General features: G+C 43.2%; 1 protein-coding gene across 1 annotated transcript in view; it reads right to left on the bottom strand.

Moving 5' to 3' along the window:
- Nucleotides 1-12,902, bottom strand: part of LOC311233550 (PDZ and LIM domain protein 4-like) — a 70,576-nt gene extending 57,674 nt beyond the window's left edge. Inside the window, 1 exon segment of the mRNA XM_084320516.1 lies at nt 12,449-12,902. Coding sequence (XP_084176642.1) covers nt 12,449-12,541 — 93 coding nt within the window. The 5' untranslated portion in view covers nt 12,542-12,902.
- Between the last annotated feature and the right edge of the window lie 5,916 nt (nt 12,903-18,818).

Raw genomic sequence — 18,818 nt, 5'->3', positions numbered from 1 at the left:
AGAGAGAGAGAGAGAGAGAGAGAGAGAGAGAGAGAGAGAGAGAGAGAGAGAGAGAGAGAGAGAGAGAGAGAGAGAGAGAGAGAGAGAGAGAGAGAGGGAAAGAGAGCGAGAGAGAGTGAGTGAGTGAGACAGAGTGAGTGAGTGAGACAGAGTGAGAGAGTGAGTGAGTGAGACAGAGTGAGTGAGTGAGACAGAGTGAGAGAGTGAGTGAGTGAGACAGAGTGAGTGAGTGAGTGAGTGAGACAGAGTGAGTGAGTGAGTGAGTGAGTGAGTGAGTGAGTGAGTGAGTGAGTGAGTGAGTGAGTGAGTGAGTGAGTGAGTGAGTGAGTGAGTGACTACATGATTATGACTGAATCATTCTCACCACGTCGACACCCACTAAGATTACAGGAGAGTGAACACACCAATAGTCATGTTTGGGCCTGTTGTCACTTTCACAAATTTGCATAAAAAGATCAGATCAAACTCATCATTGTGTTGTTGTGTTAGATTCACCTGACTGGCCTTCCCTCTATATACCAGATTGGAATGATTTAATCATTTGGAATAGTTTATTCATAATTATTTACGTATGTATATGTATAAATAAACTGGCATATACTTACGTGTAGGTGTATGCATGTATGTGTGTGTGTGTGTGTGTGTGTGTGTGTGTGTGTGTGTGTGTGTGTGTGTGTGTGTGTGTGTGTGTGTGTGTGTGTGTGTGTGTGCGTGCGTGCGTGCGTGCGTGTGTGTGTGTGTGTGTATACTGTATATATATATATATTTGCAGTTTTGTTATATATATTCCATTTGATCACACTGCATATTACACACCTGTTCTGTATTGTTATGCACTTTACTGTTACATTGCACTCTGGTTAGATACCAACTTATTTTTGTTGCACTGTACGATGACAATGCACTTTAATCTAATTGAATACATATATATATTATTCTTTTTTTACTTTTCTTTTGGTGATAAATTTTTTTGTTTTGTTTTTTATTAACACTCATATATTATGTTAACACTTTGAGCGCCACGCCGTGTTTTCCTTTTTACCCCCTTGAATGCCACGGTCCACTCCCAATGTTACCGTTAATATCGCCTAATCTATGTTTTAAATTATGGTGTCTAATATGTGTCTAATCTGCCCGTCGCTTATCAAAGAATCATTTTCCAGTCAGTGTTGTCAAGGCAGATTGGTTTTTTATCGCTTCATTTCCGTTTGAGAGCATTTTGAAAAGCACCCGTTTTCAGGTGAAAAACAGCCCATTCTGTGATAATCGCCTTTTACTGGAATATTCCAGAACGTTGATATTTGTCGGCCTATTTATGAATCGTTTTCAAATAAACGTTAGATGATCAATAGTATACGTGCACGCACGCACGTTCGAGCCGCACGCTGATAATAGCTGCTTTCATTTCCTCATGGATTTTACAGTGAAACAGATAGAGCACATATCACAAAAAAGCTTATATCTCCTCGAAAACGAGTCTGATTATCCTAACACTGATAACATAGATTCCTTACCTGACATCAGATGGTATCCAAATGGTATATTCCAATTCCTGATCACCATTCGAAAAAATCGATAAGTGTATAGATCTAACGTGTATACAGTAGAACTCATGATCCGCGGGGCTCAGAGGATCCAGAATGAACTCTGGTAACTCCGGCTGCATCAGTGGACTGGAAAATGTGGACTGGAATATTTTTTTTCCCCCATCCATTTTCATTGAGTCCATTCCAAAAGGGTGATTTACCATCTGGGAGACGATAGGGGGCACTTTTTTCACATCTGATCGCCGGCGGCCCCTGGGTAGGGTAGGCTCGCGTGATGCAATATGATTTCAGATCACAAAAAAAAAATAAAAAATCCAAGAAATTTCGTGAGTGGCTTTCAATGTGACTATCGTAAACCCGAGATAAGCCGTGAGTGGCGCTCAAAGTGTTAAGTGTCTTTATGTTTGTTGTTGCTGTTGTTCATTGTTGTTTATTGTTGCTATTTCGTATTGCGTTTCCTGTTGTGGGATCTACATCTCAGGGGGTTTTAATCCTGCAAATGGAATAACATCATGTCCACGTGACAGTACACACATGTGCAGAGGCCCGTGGGAAACAGAGGTCTTTGTGTCGGTGACGGCTTCTGCGGTGCCGTGTGTGTGTTATTGTGGACTGAGAGGTGAGTGTCACTACAGGGTGACAAATATCACTTGGAGGCCAAGCCATGAATAGTCCCCCGGGCCACGTGGTGAGTGTGGTATGCTGAGCACCACGGCGGCATGGCGGACGCTGAGACGAGGACAAACAGTCCCCTCAGTCTCGGGGGGGGCCGCGGCTCTGACTCATAATCAAGGCGTTAAGAGGCACCGGGCCATTTTAGGCCACGAATGTGATTTTCTAATTAAGTCCTAACTTTCTAGTTGGGTTTCCTGCTGGGTAGCAAATGATGACGTGTGTTGTATAATCAGATAAACATTCAGCACTGGGTGCGACTGGAGATGCAAGCGTGCTGCTCACATGATTAGGAACGAGACACGGCCAGAAATTGGACAGATGTCTTTTGGGAGGATGTTTTGGCCATATTCACATGACGGCCGTTTTTTTTTTTTTTTGCTCTTATGTCATGCTCCGGTTGGGTTCCTTTCCACCCTGTTCCCATCCCAGCCGTTTTGATATGTTGTGCTCAGGTTGGGTTCCTTTCCCCCCTGTTCCCACGTGACATAAGAGCAAACGTCTGCCGTGTGAATATGATCAATAGGGAATAAGGAGTTACAAAGACAGCGAATGAGAATTCAAAGTCTCTGACAAGGCAATAAATGGAACAACAGGTGGAGTTTGATGGACAACTTTGCTGACATCACTTCCTTTCACAAACAATTGATCATTTTAATGTCTACTCTAAGCTTGGTGCCAACTATTACGTGACTGTCGGGCCCCAAAACTCATATCTCCTCAAAAATAGGAGGAATGATATAAAGTCATCAAATATTCACGTAAACGAACGAAACACAACAGCAGCACTCGCTTCAGGCTGGATAGTGCCGAATATGCTTCTAAACCTGTAACCTTGGTGAGATGTTAGCATAATATAGCGTAGCATAATTATAGCCTAATATAGTATTGAATGTAAAACCCTAATCACACAAACAACCATGACGGATCTGGCGTGACAGGGATTGAGGTTTGACAACACTGGTTGGGCAACGCAAACAGCCACAGCCTCCCAATGCAGAGGTCACTCCATGAACAATGACATAGTTAATCACTGCCAGAGCGGTTAGCAGATCATAGTGTTATGTCACAGAGAGAGAGAGAGAGAGAGAGAGAGAGAGAGAGAGAGAGAGAGAGAGAGAGAGAGAGAGAGAGAGGAGAGAGAGAGAGAGAGAGAGAGAGAGAGAAAAGGAACACCAAAGAAAAAAGATGAATGCATGCTTGTGTGTGTACATAATACAGTAAAATTGTGTGTGTGTGTGTGTACCACATGTGTAGATGTATTGCATGCACACTTATGTGTGTGTGTGTGTGTGTGTGTGTGTGTGTGTGTGTGTGTGTGTGTGTGTGTGTGTGTGTGTGTGTGTGTGTGTGTGTGTGTGTGTGTGTGTGTGTATCTGCTTAAACACAGCTAAACCAACAGTGTTCGCTGATGAGTGAAATCAGCCTAAGTTCAAAGTATGTTTTCTGACGCAGATGCGTCAAATCCCTTCGACATTAATTTGCCACTCAGCAGTTCAATGTCCCACGTTAACTGCTGCCATATCTCTGGCGTACACACACACACACACACACACACACACACACACACACACACACGCTGTGGCTCATATTTGGTATTGGAGTGTGTGTTGTGTTTTGATCTATTATTTACTGACTAGATGGCCAAAAGGTATTTTATGTTCCTGTGTTACAAGGCTTTGTGCTACAAATACATTTTGACCACACCGTTTCATAATTCTCCACGGAATCTTATGGGAACACTCCACCAAACAAAAATAACACCCCAGGAAGAATTTTATGATAAGAATAAAACAAAACAAGTGAAATGATGAAAATTAAAATAAATTAATTAAATTAAATTAAAAAAGAAATAAAAGCACACAAGTATAAAATATCTCAATTATATTTCATGTGAAATCATAATGACATCACATATTCCAACCCTTTAAACTCAATAACTCTGAAGCAAAATGTATTTGTACAAGACAGTTTATAGTTTGGGTGTATATACTGTATAATGTGAGTGAGATATTATGTCTATATATGTGAGACACATGTATAATGAGATTATGTGCATAATAAATCAGCTTTACTCTTTTGAGAGGAGTGTTCCTTTAAGAGGGGTTTTTACTATGTGAGAATTATTCTACGCTGTATGCATTCTTTTCTTGGGTTGGGAGCGTTCAGTTGCTTATCTGAGTATCAGTTGAATATCTGCACCCGAGTATCTGTTGCATATCTGCATACAATTCCTGGCAACGTGGCCAAAGCCTTTGTTTGCCTGCTGGGTTCAGGATGAAATCCGTGACCTTGCTAACACTTAGGAAAACTATCACCAGGGCAGTGCTGGGGGTTACAAGATTCCCACTGGTGTTTGATTGTCACGCTAACATGGAGCGCCAGGATCTGCCAAGGCTTATAACAATGTCACATCTGTTGATTAAGTAGATGAGCGTGGCCTTTATTGAAAACGCAAGAAGATCGGAAAGACCTCCTTGCACTTCAAGGCAGATGAATTGTGATTCCATTTCCCATGTGTCGTGTGTGTGTGTGACCATGCTATTAGTTATCAATGAGTGCGTTCACACCCCTATAAACTTGGGTGTAACATGGCAATTCCCTGCAGATGGACTGATGACCAAACTTTGAAAGGTTCCCATCGGTTTCTCTTACTGTATAATGCCACAGAGTCGACTTGTGTGCGATGATTGCGATCCAAAGGAATTCTGCAGGAATTTCACATTGAGCTGTGTGTGATCATAAGGAATCCTTCCCCCGGTGAAGACAGGGGATTCTTAGAAGGAGCCATCTATCATCTTTTCTCTTGGCTTGCTGTGGAAGTACTCACAGCGGCTATAAATCTGGCGTGAGGAAAATAAGGTACAAGAGAGCTCCTAGTCTAACAATTATATCAGGAGTATAACCCCAGAGAGTAAACCCATGTGGCTTAGGGTCACATGTCCTTTTCTCTGGTACACGATAGAGGGGGAAGACAGAAAGAATGACATGTGACATATGAGCTTGAGGTCAAAAGGTACGATGGGTCTAAACGAGTGTGTTGCAATTGAAGTCAACAGGTTTCTGAGAATTTTGAAAGGAGTATCAAAGTGAATTACAGTGTTAAGAACATTCCATAACTACTTATCTCTCTGTCTCCGTCCCCCTGTCTCTCAGAGTCTGTCTCTCCCTCTCTCTCTCTCTCTCTCGCTCTCCCTCAAGATAAAAGTAGCAGTGCAAGTTCATCCTACTATTTTTTTTATTATTATTGATGTTTTTGCACAAATCTTATATTATTTATTTCAGTTATTTTATGGCATACACCATCAGACAATTTACAGATTTGACCCCCCCCCCCCGCCCCGGCCCCCGCCCCCACCCCAAGTTCATCCTACCCTTGATAATGTATCTCCCTGTAAAGTTGAACTTTGATCTCACGCGGAGAGAAGTATTATCAAATATTATCACAGCTGAACGGGCTGAAGTACGTTACGTCAGTAATGGAGGTTTGGCTCTTTCCTATTAGATGCAAAGCACCTCAGAGACCGGCAATGTCACTGACTCGGCCTGTCAATGTCACTACCTCTGTCTGTCAATGTCACTGACTCGGCCTGTCAATGTCACTACCTCTGTCTGTCAATGTCACTACCTCTGTCTGTCAATGTCACTGACTCGCGGTTAGCCACTCTGTCCCTAGTGGCAGGTCACAAGCATGGCACTTTGCGTCCTTGATTTTGATTCGGATTGGTCTTTCTGTCCGGCCTGTTGCTTATCGCTTTCGTATTTGGCCATATTCACAAGGTGGCCATTTCTCTCTCACGTCACACCCGAGCGTGACATGAGAGCAAAATGGCCGCCGTGTGAATATGGTCAATGCTCTGATGTTGTCGGACAAAAGCGCACGATTCACGTGAAGATCCGAATCAGTCACACACCGACGATAAGTTAGTATCGCTACACAAACCATATGTATTATGTTTAATACTGTATACCGTGTGTAATTATGTAACATGTAGTTGAATAATCGTTCACGTCGCGGCTTCGACAACAACATTGGCACGCGGGAGATGTCAAGGTGAAGGTGTCAAACGGGGAAGTGGAACACGCCCCAACTCCGTGTTTACATTACGCTCAGTTGTGAACTCCCATCCAAGAGAGTGGACTGTTTGCCGGTTGCCGTGGCCGACGAGGGTCCTGCGTCATCGCCTTCTGCATGGGAGTCGAGCTGACGGCCATTCAACAAGGGCTTATCCCACAGCTGACATATTCAGCACATCCCATCCAAATGCTTCAGCAATTACATCAGTGACCTTATCTCTCTCTTTCTCTCTCTCTCTCTCTTTCTCTACACACACACACACACACACACACACACACACACACACACACAAACACACACACACACCCCTGCTTGATTAAACACATGTATACACATGCTTGATTAATACTCAAAGAAAAAATATCGTTCTCTCTCTCACACACACACCTGTGGGCGCACACACACACACACACACACTGACTCACACACACACACACACACACACACACACACACACACGCACACACACACACACACACACACAGAGACTCTATATGCACACATGCACACTCAACACACACTTGTGTCAACACACGCTGCCCTTTAGCCATAGTATCTACATAAATAGGCAAACATGGATGTCTCGTTAATCAACTCTGGCCCTAATGCACGGCGGAGGACTAAAGTCTTGGAAAATTAACACCTTTGGCAGAGAACCAGCTGTGGCTATCAGGGGCCCGTCTTTTGGGAGCCACAACTGTCACTGTCTCTGCCTGCAGGTGTTCCATATCATTAACCCACAGATATGCACGGGGGGGGGGGGGGGGGCGGGGGCTGATGGGATCTGTTGATGATACAGAATAGAGCCGTACTGCTATACTGAAGAACCAGGTCAAAAGAGTGATGTACTGTACTGTCTACTGTGTAGATCTGCCCATTTCTTCTTTCCCCTTCTCTCCTCTCCTCTTCTCCTCTCTTCTTCTCTTCTTCTCTCTGCCCATCTCTTCTCTCCTCTTCTCTCCTCTCCTCTTCTGCTCTCTTCTTCTCTTCTCTCCTCTTCTCCTCTCTTCTTCTCTTCTTCTCTCTGCCCATCTCTTCTCTCCTCTCCTCTTCTGCTCTCTTCTTCTCTTCTCTCCTCTTCTTCTCTCTTCTCTTCTTGTCTCTTATCTTCTCCTCTCTTCTCCACTCCACTCCTCTTCTCCACTCCACTCCTCTTCTCCACTCCTCTTCTCTTTTCTTCTCTTCGCTTCTCTCCTCCTCTCCTCACTTCTTCTCTCCTCCTCTTCTCTTTTCTTCTCTTCTCTCCTCCCCTCCTCTCCTCTCTTCTTCTCTCCTCCTCTCCTCCCCTCTCTTCTTCTATCCTCCTCTCCTCACCTCTCTTCTTCTCTCCTCATCTCCTCTCCTCTTCTCTCTTCTTCTCTTATCTTCTCCTCTTCTTCTCTCCTTCTCTCTTCTCCTCTCTTCTCTTCTCTTATTGTCTCTTATCTTCTCCTCTCCTCTCCACTCCACTCCTCTTCTTCTCTCCTCCTCTCCTCTCCTCCCATCTCCTCTCTTCTTCTCTCCTCCCATCTCCTCTGTTCTTCTCTCCTCCTCTCCTCTCCTCTCCAGACTAATTGTCCAGAGTTGGCGCCGATACATCAAAGCCGCCTTCCCCTTCAGAAACTGATGATACAGTACGCACTCCTATCCTATGGGCGGCTGCTCTGGCTTAAGCAGGACTTGTGAGCTGAGGAGATAACATGCTAAGTTGAGGAGTTTACCCTCCCACAGACACATTTTGGATCTTATAACTCATAAAAGTGTCTCTCTCTCTCTCTCTCTCACTCCTTGCTGCCATGGGAGTATCTACTGGGAGACTACAGTAAGAATGTGAAGAATGAGTGTGTACAGGGGATAGTATATCAGTGTCTCTGAATTATAATCCAATACGTCAACCGTTTGCAGCTGTATATGAGAATATTTTCCCTTCTGTAGAGCAGAATGTGACTCTTTACCTCAGCGTGGTCGCATAACTAAAAGAGTGGTTTTAGCCCTATTATATATTTATTTCAATAGATGAGAACATTTGATACTGGCTAGTGCCAAGATGTTGGTCATCAGGTCAGGTTTCGGGAATCAAAAGAAAGCCAAGGCTATGGACGTAAGCGCGGTTATGTGAGCCGATTGGATCGCTCCAATGTGGCGTCTATTCTACTTTAAACACAGGAAGGTGTGACAACAGTGGCGCAGTGGCATCAGAGGTCAGTAGACTCAACAGTAGAAGATAACGAGATGATGATTCCCGACTGACCCAAGTCAAAAAACGCCGGCGAGCAGAACAGCTCTGAGCAAAATGCCCAGGCGGGTCGCCAGGCCTGTGACAGAATACACCACCACGCGTCAGGACGAACAGGCCGCAGGTATGCTGTAGTAACGGTGTGTAGTGACGGAGTCTTTCCATGGACAGAGTCCTGAGCCGCAAACCAGGGTTATTATAGTTTTGTATTTTTCATTTGTTTTTTTATTTCCATTTAGTTAAAAAATTCAATAAAAAAATTCAATTCACTTACAATTACTAGAGTGGGTTTGCTCATTTTGGTTTGTTATTTTGGTGTTTAAAAGGGTTTAGTTTTAGTTTTCATTCGTTTCAGTAGTAGTATATTCGTTTTGTTTTTTATTATTATAACGTGAGGGGTATTTTTCAGGAGCACGATTTCAGAAGTTCAGAAGGTATTGTGTAAATACTAGCACATAATTTTGTGAAGGCAATGTAAACACCCCAGTCTCAATAAACAGTATGCACCAACGCCTCCTCGAGCTTTCTGTGTTGACAGATTTCACAAAGACTGAAACTAAATACATTTTCTGTACATTTCAATTTTATTTTGATTTGTAAGTACCGTTTCAGTTGTTTTTTTCTCTAGTTTTTATTCGTATTTCACTTAACTAAAATGTTGTTGTTTTTTCCACACCTAGTTTTTCGTTTTTCGTTTAGATTTGGTTAACTATAATAACCTTGACTCCAACACAAAACTCTTAACAAAACAAACTGTACGTCAGATGTTTTGAGTTTGCTGCAGTCCTGTAACACACGAGGCCTGAGCTCTGACAGGACTCGAGAGAAACACTGCATGAGGGACATGGTGAGAATGGTTTTAGGCAGGAAGGTTGGGTTTGGATAGTCAGTTCTCAAACTTTTTGGTGTCAAAATGTATACACAGGCTGCAGACCCCCATTTGCCTCCATAGCTGTCTATACAGAAGCCTGATCAGAATTGTTACTTATATTATGCTCTCATTGGGCTAACTTCTAATAAATAAAAATGTGAAACTATTCCCCATGTATCCGATGTTGAGGACCACTTGGTTAAGACATAGAGTGACACTAAACCAGTCAGAACCCATTCGGAAATATTCATGGCTCACAGAAGTACCCTCGTCGTGTAGGTAACAGCCAATAGGAAAGCCAACGTAAAGGTCAGCTGATACAGCATACTGATTTCAATATTTAGTACATAACAGTAAAAGACACTAAGAACTAAGGTTCGTTTTTTTGTCTTGTTTTTTCATTCAGATATTGATTGAAAACGTATGTTTTTAGTCGACAGCAGCTGTCCTGACTGTGGTGGGAAGTTCGTTCCACCATCGTGGAGTGAGGACAGAGTATAAGCCTGCTTCATTTCCATGACCCCCCAGGAGCCCAAAGAGGAGTGAGTCTCAAGTAGTCGGAAGACGCAGAGCGTAGGGGTCTTGAGGGTGTTTAGTGAGAGACCACTGACAGGAGGTAGGACAATATTGTGACTCACTCCTCCACAGAGGCTTCCTACTGCACACCACCCAGTGGTGCCTGGCTGCGCCCCCAGTACCCGCCTGCCCTGCAGTAGCGTATACGATTAGAGGTTACTTTATTAGGATCCCTGTTCCGTCGCTGTCAGATGAAAACAGTAAATTTTGCAGAGTACATTTTACTCAAACTGAGTAAATTTTACTCAAACTGAGTAAAATTGTACTCAGTTTGAGCCAAATTTACTCTGTGAAATTTACTGTGACTTATCTCCAAAAAGTTAACTAACTCAGGAATTCAAGAAAAACAGCCTAATTTTCAGATCGACTGTCTGTGTGTGTGTTTTTTTTAACCATTTCACTACCACACTAGAGACGGTTAAACCCTTTCACTACCACACTAGTGAAAGGGTTAACCTTCTGTAGTGTGATAGTGAAAGGGTTAAAGTCACACGTCTGGGGTTTTCAAGGTGTTTCATAGGTCCTACGGTCATGAAACTGTAAACATGAGTTCCCAGTAAACAAATAAATAGTAATGTAAGTGACACGAAACTGGAGATAAGTGTGGTTTCCACCCGGGGTCCTAAACAAAACACGAAATCTCCCATTACAGTGGAGTAATGCAACACAGTGTTACATAATAACTCACTAGTTTATTGTGGACATGCAGCTCCACTATGTAGGCCAAGTCGTGGTTATACGCTGGTTTACATGCTCCGTTGAAAACGTAACTGACTGTACAGTGTAGCCTGTCATTAATTTAAATGATGCGTGCCTATGGCATCATCACAGCAGGGCAACACAATGTTCACTATTCAAGGAATCTCTGTTCACTGAGAATGACACCCTTTTCACAATGCCAGGTCGTGCAGGTACGCATTCATTGATCAATCCAGCAGGAGAATTCCAGCTAAAAATATGTTGGAGACAACTTCACAGCAGGCATATGGCCAAGGTTTGTCCTTGCGCGCATGCACACACAGACACACACGCGCGTGCACAGCACACGCACACCTTGCCACAAATAGTGTGACAAAGTAAGCTCCATCCAAAGCATGTGGAGCCGTGACGGTGACGCCATGGGCTCTGGAAACACGTATAGGCTTAAAAACAGAGTACTTCAGGTGACCTCACACTGCAGCTCAGTCCAGGTCATGCGGTTCATACCAGGCCTCTCTCGTCACGAATCTAAAAATGACACCTTCGTTTTTTTTAGTTTTTTTTTTTTTGCTACTAGTGCAGTATAGTGCAGCTATACGGGCCCTGTAGTTAAAGGGCTGGTCTGGGGGCCGCTACAGCTGAGAACAACACCTGGAATCCCTCAGCGGCACCGAGAGCTCTGATGAAAAACAAATGTCAACGCGCTCCCGGCTCCAAGCCCCTCCAGGACCCGGCGGTGTTTACCTTGCTGGAGATTAACTATTGGCTACCAGCTCCACCGGCTGGACCTCGGCTCTCTCTCTAGAACCCCCATCAACTGACTCTTGACCCACATTCTGAGGCCGGGGGAGGTTTGCAGGGGGTTCACGGATACATAATTATTATAATTTTTTTTTTAAATTTTTTTAAATAACAAAAAAGTTCAAATGACATGATTTTCATACGACAATAAAATATGACAATGGTTTGGTTTTATTCATTATATTATTAAAATAATGTATTATTATATGGTTGAATGTAGATGTTGTCTATATGGTTCATAGCATGTTCTTATAGGTGAAAGAAAATACACTGTATATTCATTATTATTTCTGTCGGGTTATCATTGTGATCGGCCAGTGAAAAAGACGTTGTGGGCAGAGCCCGGAGGTAACATCAACATCAACAGGCAACGATATCCTGCCGTGTGGAAGTCATTCTATTCATACACGTCCATAATTAGGCTATAATTGGGCAGCTTATACAGGTCATTGTGAGATTGGTGAGAAGAGAATGCTTTCCGTTAAGAATTCCCATGCCATTCCCATATGCCCTCAGGTGAGACTCGACTCGAGTGTTTATTAAGGTTTCCTCGTGAAATCGGGATTCTAAAGACCACTTAGTTAGACCAGTTGCTATATTTTTGCGTCATTATATTGGAAGGTGTAAGTGAACAGAATTGAGTGTGATGATATCACCGTACTTGAAAGGGTTAAACTAACTGTTGAGCACAGCTTTCACCGCCTCACTCGCCTGATGGGCTGAAATCGGCTACTGTAAGCCAGGGAAAGTGTGATTTTGCAAATGAAACGGGACAAATCATTTCCCGAGTATGTCCACAACAAGTTATAAATATAATATATCACACGCACGTCGGGACTGTTATGTTGTGACAAGTTGAGGCGCGTCTGTCTGTCAGCGCGTCTCCTGTCAGCGCGTCTTTACGCACCGCACGGAGACATAAATGAATGAACCACAAGCAGCTGCGTGTAAATGAATTATAACAGGCACACAAAAGTATTATTACCTACCCTTGAAATTGTTAACGCTGTGCTAAAATCCCGTCCTCCCACCAGTCGAAAGCCCCAGGGCGACGGTCCCTTCAGTGTCACGGTCTGGGGCATGTTTGGTCAAGAAGATAAAGAGCGAAAAGAGAGGAAAATATCCGCGGTTCGGTTCTACTAGAAATAAAAAGCAACGAGTAACTCCCGGGGTTCTCTGCTCAGCTGCTAGGCAACACTGTACCACCCACGAAAAAGCTCTCCTCCTCCACCTCACTTGATTCAAGTTGAACTAATGGGACGGATGAGTGGTTGTTGTGTGTGGATGAAAGCAGACTGCCCTACACCGCCTCACTCAGGCCTGTTTCATGGTTTTTTCAAACAAAAAATAACTCGCCGGTCAGGAGGAGGAGAAAAAAAATACAATTGGTTCTCTTTCAGCTGTTCATACTGTCTAGTATGGACTATGGAGTGAATTCGCAAGTAGTCTACTCTCTTCTACACACTGTGTGCGATTTGGGCTCCACGGTTTGGGATGGGATGGGAGGGGGGAGGGGGCGTGGTCGAAAGAGATGCGTGAAGCTGCTGTCTGTGGGAATGGTCTCGCCTTCTGATGGACGTCAGGGAGGACCATAAAGAGGCCAGACAACTAGAGGAATTCAGACTTGTCACAGAGATCTTTTTTTTTTTTTTTTTGCAAAGCTGCATGGTGTGGAGATGACAGAACAGCAGTTATGTCATAATGATAATAATGATGCACTTTATTCGTATAATACAGGGGTGCGTTGGTGACAGTGGCGGCCCGTACTATCTACTGTTGGGTGGTCGCAGGGGGTTCACGTTAGGTCGAGTTGAAAATGTAACGTTAATAAATGCTCTGGAGCAATCTCTCTCTCTGTCTCTCGGATCAATCCAATAAAATAATTAACACATGTATATGTTGTCATTTTAAACAACTCACCATTCATTCATTCATACATTATGCTGTTAGGGTTTGAAACCGACCTCAACAGCACGACACAGACAGGTAGTTCAGAGTTAGCCAAACACTAGGGCGTATTTATTTACAGAATCAAAAAGAGTCAAGTAACAATTCTGAACAACAAAAAAGGAGACTGCCTTCGGCAGCGTTATCTGCGGCTCTGCAGATCCTCCCGGTGTTAGAGGTGGGGAATCGGCGTAGACGCCGTTGCAGATACTCCCAGCTCCAACTCGGAGTGGAAACGGAGAGAGTAAGTAAGTAAGTAAGTAAGTAAGTATTTATAAAGCACCTTTCATACATGTCATGTAGCTCAAAGTGCTGTACACAAACATAGGCATATAACGATAAAAGCAATAAAGTCACAGTGATCAGTTAAGATCAATGGTTAAAAAATGTTTTTTTTTCTTTTTTTCTTTTTCTTTTTTTTAAAAGAGATCAACCTTTTAAAGGAACATGAAAAGGATACCTTAAAGGAAACATATGAAAAGGATAAACCTTTCAGGAAACATATGGAGAGATCAACAACAGTCCAACAGTACACAGAGGCAGTGCAGTTCAGTCCTCCCTTAGCTGAGTCCAGTATGAAATACAAGTGACTTGATCTTCGGTGTAAACTACACACAAGTTAGCTGAGTCCAGTACAAAACAAAACGGTATCTCTTCAGTGTTATCAAAACACACAATTTAGCTGAGTCCAGTACAAAACAAAACGGTACCTCTTCAGTGTTATCCAAACACACAATTTAGCTTAGTCCAGTGCAAAACAAAAACGGTAATTCTTCAGTGTTATCCAAACACACAAAAACAGATAATCCAAAAGGGTTTGGTTCCAAAACTCACCAAAGCGCAAACGCGTAAAGCGGGCAACGAGGCGCAGCTCCAAACGGATGATCAAGATATTCACCAGCGGCAATCCAAAGATGTCCTGGAGGGAAAGTAGACGAGGCACAACAATGGGGGGAAGGCAGGCAGAAGCAGTAGTATTCAAAGCAGTAGTACTCAAAACGACCCGACAACGTTTGAAAGAAGGTCCCAGTATATGAAGCCTCTGGCGCGCTAATTACAAACTACAACAGGTGCGTGATGGAATTGATAATCGCTCCTGAAGCGTGTGGCGGGGAATGGACCAATCATCACAGTACCTTAAGAAGCGTGTGGCGGGGAATGAACCAATCCTCACATATGCATCAGCAGCAGCAAAATTAATGTTATAGTTCACAACACAGCAGCGCGTTTTGAAGCGCTATTATCATCTCAGCAAGGCAGCACCGTCAATACTTTCTGTAGCCGCATTTCTCAGAGACACAGAGAGAGCGAGAGAGAGATACTCACTGTTTAGTTTAAACGTCCAGGGCAGGAGGGCTTGATAAAGTGTATAATCCACTGTCCCACAGTCCCAGTCAGACTGTTGATGTATATCCAGACCACTGTCCAGACTGCATCCGCCATATTATAGCTTCTTGTTAGCCAAGTGTTAGCTTAGCACCACACAACACAAGTACTGTGATGAGTTCTTTGCCCATTTCTGCGTCGAACAGACTGCAAACTACCTGGCGTTCTATCGCCATGTTCTAAGACAAACGCTTAACCAACTTTGAAAGATTGCCTAAGCTTAACCGTCGAAAGAACTTGCCGTCACGCTCTAAGACAAATAGCTGCATCACAACAACACAACTAGTATCTAGAAACCTAGAAACCTAGAAACTGTCGTCGGCCAATCAGAGAGCGTCTCCGCGAAATGTGGCTAAGAAAAAAAAACTGACGTCGGCCAATCAGAGAGCGTCTCCGAGAAATGCGGCTACGGAAATCATAGACGCTGCTAAGGCTGCTGGCTTAGACCGCTTCAAATCGCGCCCGGCTTCCATCATAAACATCATATTTCAACGCACAGCGCGTTACGCACTGATTGGCTGCGACGGATACAGCGATGAAACAATGCACGTCGTGCACGCGCACTCAGAGCGCTATTGCGTCTAGCCCGAGACGAGAGAAATAAGGCTAGGAGAAATGCGGCTACGGTAACGGAACGTGAGTCACTTCCTGTTCAGGAAAACGATTATTTATATTTGATATTATTAACGTTATATTGTGCATTTGAAACACAAACATACTTAAAATGAGTAAATATTATTCATTTTAAACATGTTTATATTATTTATAGGGCTATAAAACAAAAAACAAAAAAAAAAGATTTCTTGTTCATCTCTCTTTTAACCAGGGTTAACCAGGGTTAACCAGGGGGGTCGGCGCCCGAGCGCCCCTAGTGGCGAGCCGCCACTGGTTGGTGATTTCAAAGCTGGTTGCACTGTTTTTTTAATGCCGCCACGTGCACGCGCAGAAATGCACAGAGCCGGTTGCTCGGCGTGCAACCCCCGTCCCGTGAGCAACGCACCGCACCTTTCTGAAAGCAGACTTTAGACAACGTGCTTCGCGGGAAACGAAGATGTGAAAATTATCATAAAAAGGGCACAGTATGGAGAAAAAGAAAACTTTATACAATTACAGAAATGCACGAGCCAATAAATAAAAACGCTCATTGAGAAGTGACTTGAACGATGTTGTCAGTGAATCAGCTGAACCTATCCTCCGCTCAGAGTTTTCCAACGTGTGTAGGAGCCCTGGTGTCAAATACCAAACACTTAAAACTCTACCAGACTGCCGTTAGCGAAGCCCTGGCATAGCTACAAAGCTTTAATAGTGTCTATCACTCTGCACAATGAGAACATTGTATTTTAATATGGATGTTTCAGCAACAAAGAAGAAAGACCCCTCCCTTTTGTCAGAGGATATAGTCTACTACTCTATAGGAATCGGGCCTGCTCCACTACTGGCTTATTTCATTTCCCCAGCCAATAATATAGTGAGTGAGTCATCGATCTGCAGTATGGTTCTTCTACTCGAGAGGCTATGACCTCAGGCATTCCTGGCTGCGTCCCCTCTTTTCAGACTGCGGCAGGTCTGTCTGGAGTTGAGTCAGACGGTAACCCATCCCAAAGACCGTGGGATCTGACGGATGAGGTCACGTCAACATGACAAACGCAGAAGGGGACGAGCCCGAACGACGTCGATAGGCACAATAATCACACGTGCCTCATCATCAATGGTAACGCCACTCGTCTTAAACTTTCCACGCCGCACTGCGAATGACGCAATGGAATAACGTTGTGAAATGAAGTAACCGATCCCTGTTTGCAGTGAGAAAAACAAGACGGGATCGCTTTTAAAGGTGCACCACCGCCGGTATGTGGGTTTTATGGGAGGGGTCCGAAACTCAGACGTGTGAAGACGTTATTATTGTATATTTGCATTCTCTGAATAAACAAGCTATATCCCCGGAGGAAGTGTCCCCAGGGCCTGTACAGTTTGGAGAAAGACAGTGACACCTTCCTGGGAAGTTACCGTGTGTGTCAACTGTTATTTGCAAATACAGAGACGCAATTTAGTTTCCACATTCGTCACTGTCACATCACATTAACTATTCCAGAAGTGTCTTCTGTGCGCGTGTTCACAGGTGCACACACAGTCCCTTAAAGGGGTTTTGGTTTGAATTACGATGTATTAATGATTTGCAAATACAGAGACGTAATTTAGTTTACACATTCGTCACTGTCACATCACATTACTATTTCAGAAGTGTCTCCTATACGCGTGTTCACAGGTGCACACGGTCCCTTAAAGGGGTTTTGTTTTGATTTACGATGTATTAATGAACATATTAATTCTAAGAACGACATGTATAGTACATTTCATTTAATAATATTTAATAAACCCATTGCAGACACTCCAGATACCCCTTGCACCCTCTGACCCCTTGATTTACATTTTCTTTACGAAAGTGCCCTTTTCTTTTGTACTGACCGCATTTATTTATTGGACTTGACAGATCAACAATGTAGGGATCCCGTTCTGGCAGTATCATGTCTCTTGTACCTCTCACTGTCACAACTCTGAATGCTCAATCTCTCTCTCTCAATAACACAACTCCAACTCCTACTCCATCAACTCACTCCTCTCTAAGCATTAATGTAGTGTGTGTGTCTGGGGTGTGTGCACGTGAGATGTGTGTCAACTAATTATGCGCAGGTGTATTCTATCAGTACTAATCAGCTACCTAATTGACTCTACTCCTCCTGTGGCCGAAGTATCTCCCATCCTTCACATATCCATGGGAGGGGGGAGGAGATCTGTCACAATATATATATAAATAAATAAAATAAAAGCATTTTAAAACTAAATATGTTCAGGTTATGTGTTCAGCTCCAGACTAAGTAGACTTAAAAGGACTTACCCTGGATACTTCAAATGAATGGTATCAAAGGAGCGAGAAGAGACGATAGCATTATCTACAGTAGTGTACGCATCAAAGATTTATTCAGAACAGTCTGACGTTTGGATAATGTCCTGGTAAAAAGGTTTGTGTATGTGTTCCTAATAAATCTGTGTTTCAGAATAGGGAGCAGGCCTACTCCCTTATCTTATTTATTCCCCTGTAAGGTCATGTTTTGAAGCACCCATATGGTAGAAGGCCTTTTAAGTCTACAACTCCACTAACGTTCCGCTTGTAGCTTTGTTTTAAAGGTGCACTGTGTCGTTTTTGAGTCAGAGAAGTGGGACAAATATTAATCTAAGGTATATTTTTATAACTGAATAAACAAACTGTTCTCAGAGAGGAAAATTGGGTTCTTGGAACACTGTTTTGTTGTTATTGTTGCTGTTGTTGTTGTTGTTGTTGTTGTTGTTGTTGTTGTTGTTGATGGTGTTGTGGTTTCTGTTGTTATTGGTGTTGCTGTTGCCGTTGTTGTTTTTGCTGTTGCTGTTGTTGTTGTTGTTGTTGCTGTTGTTGTTGTTGTTGTTTACAAATGCAGGGCACACAATTTTGTCTACAAATATATTCTAGGATCACACTTCTAGATGCCTCGTCTTCATACCTGTTATGATTCCTACCCGCCTTCCTACCCTTATGTTGCTGTTGTTGTTGTTGTTGTTGTTGTTGTTGTTGTTGTTGTTGTTGTTGTTGTTGCTGATGTTGCTGTTGTTGTTGTTGTTGTTGTTGTTTACAAATGCATGGCACACGATTCTGTCTACAAACATATTCTAGGATCACATTTCTAGTCGCCTCACCTGTTATGATTTATGGTGACATGAGGTAGAACATTTCTATTACATATAGCAAAAACGTTTTGCAAAGTAATTGCAGGCTCTGCAAAATAAACAAGTCCCCCCTCTCCCAAAACAAGGAGACGACAAGACGACGAGAGAAGGTGAGACAAGCTGTGTAGTCAGCATGAGCCGTCCTGTCTGACACCTCTACTGTCTGGAGAAATGCGTCACTGTGGTGATGCAAGCCGCTATACAAGCTATGTGATTTCAACTGCCTGCGCTCTAAGTAAACAAAGTATAATAATAATAATAATAATA

Source organism: Notolepis coatsorum, assembly GCF_963971535.1.
Source record: "Notolepis coatsorum genome assembly, chromosome: 8".
Classification (NCBI taxonomy): Eukaryota; Metazoa; Chordata; class Actinopteri; order Aulopiformes; family Paralepididae; genus Notolepis; species Notolepis coatsorum.
This window is presented reverse-complemented; position numbering and strand designations above follow the sequence as displayed.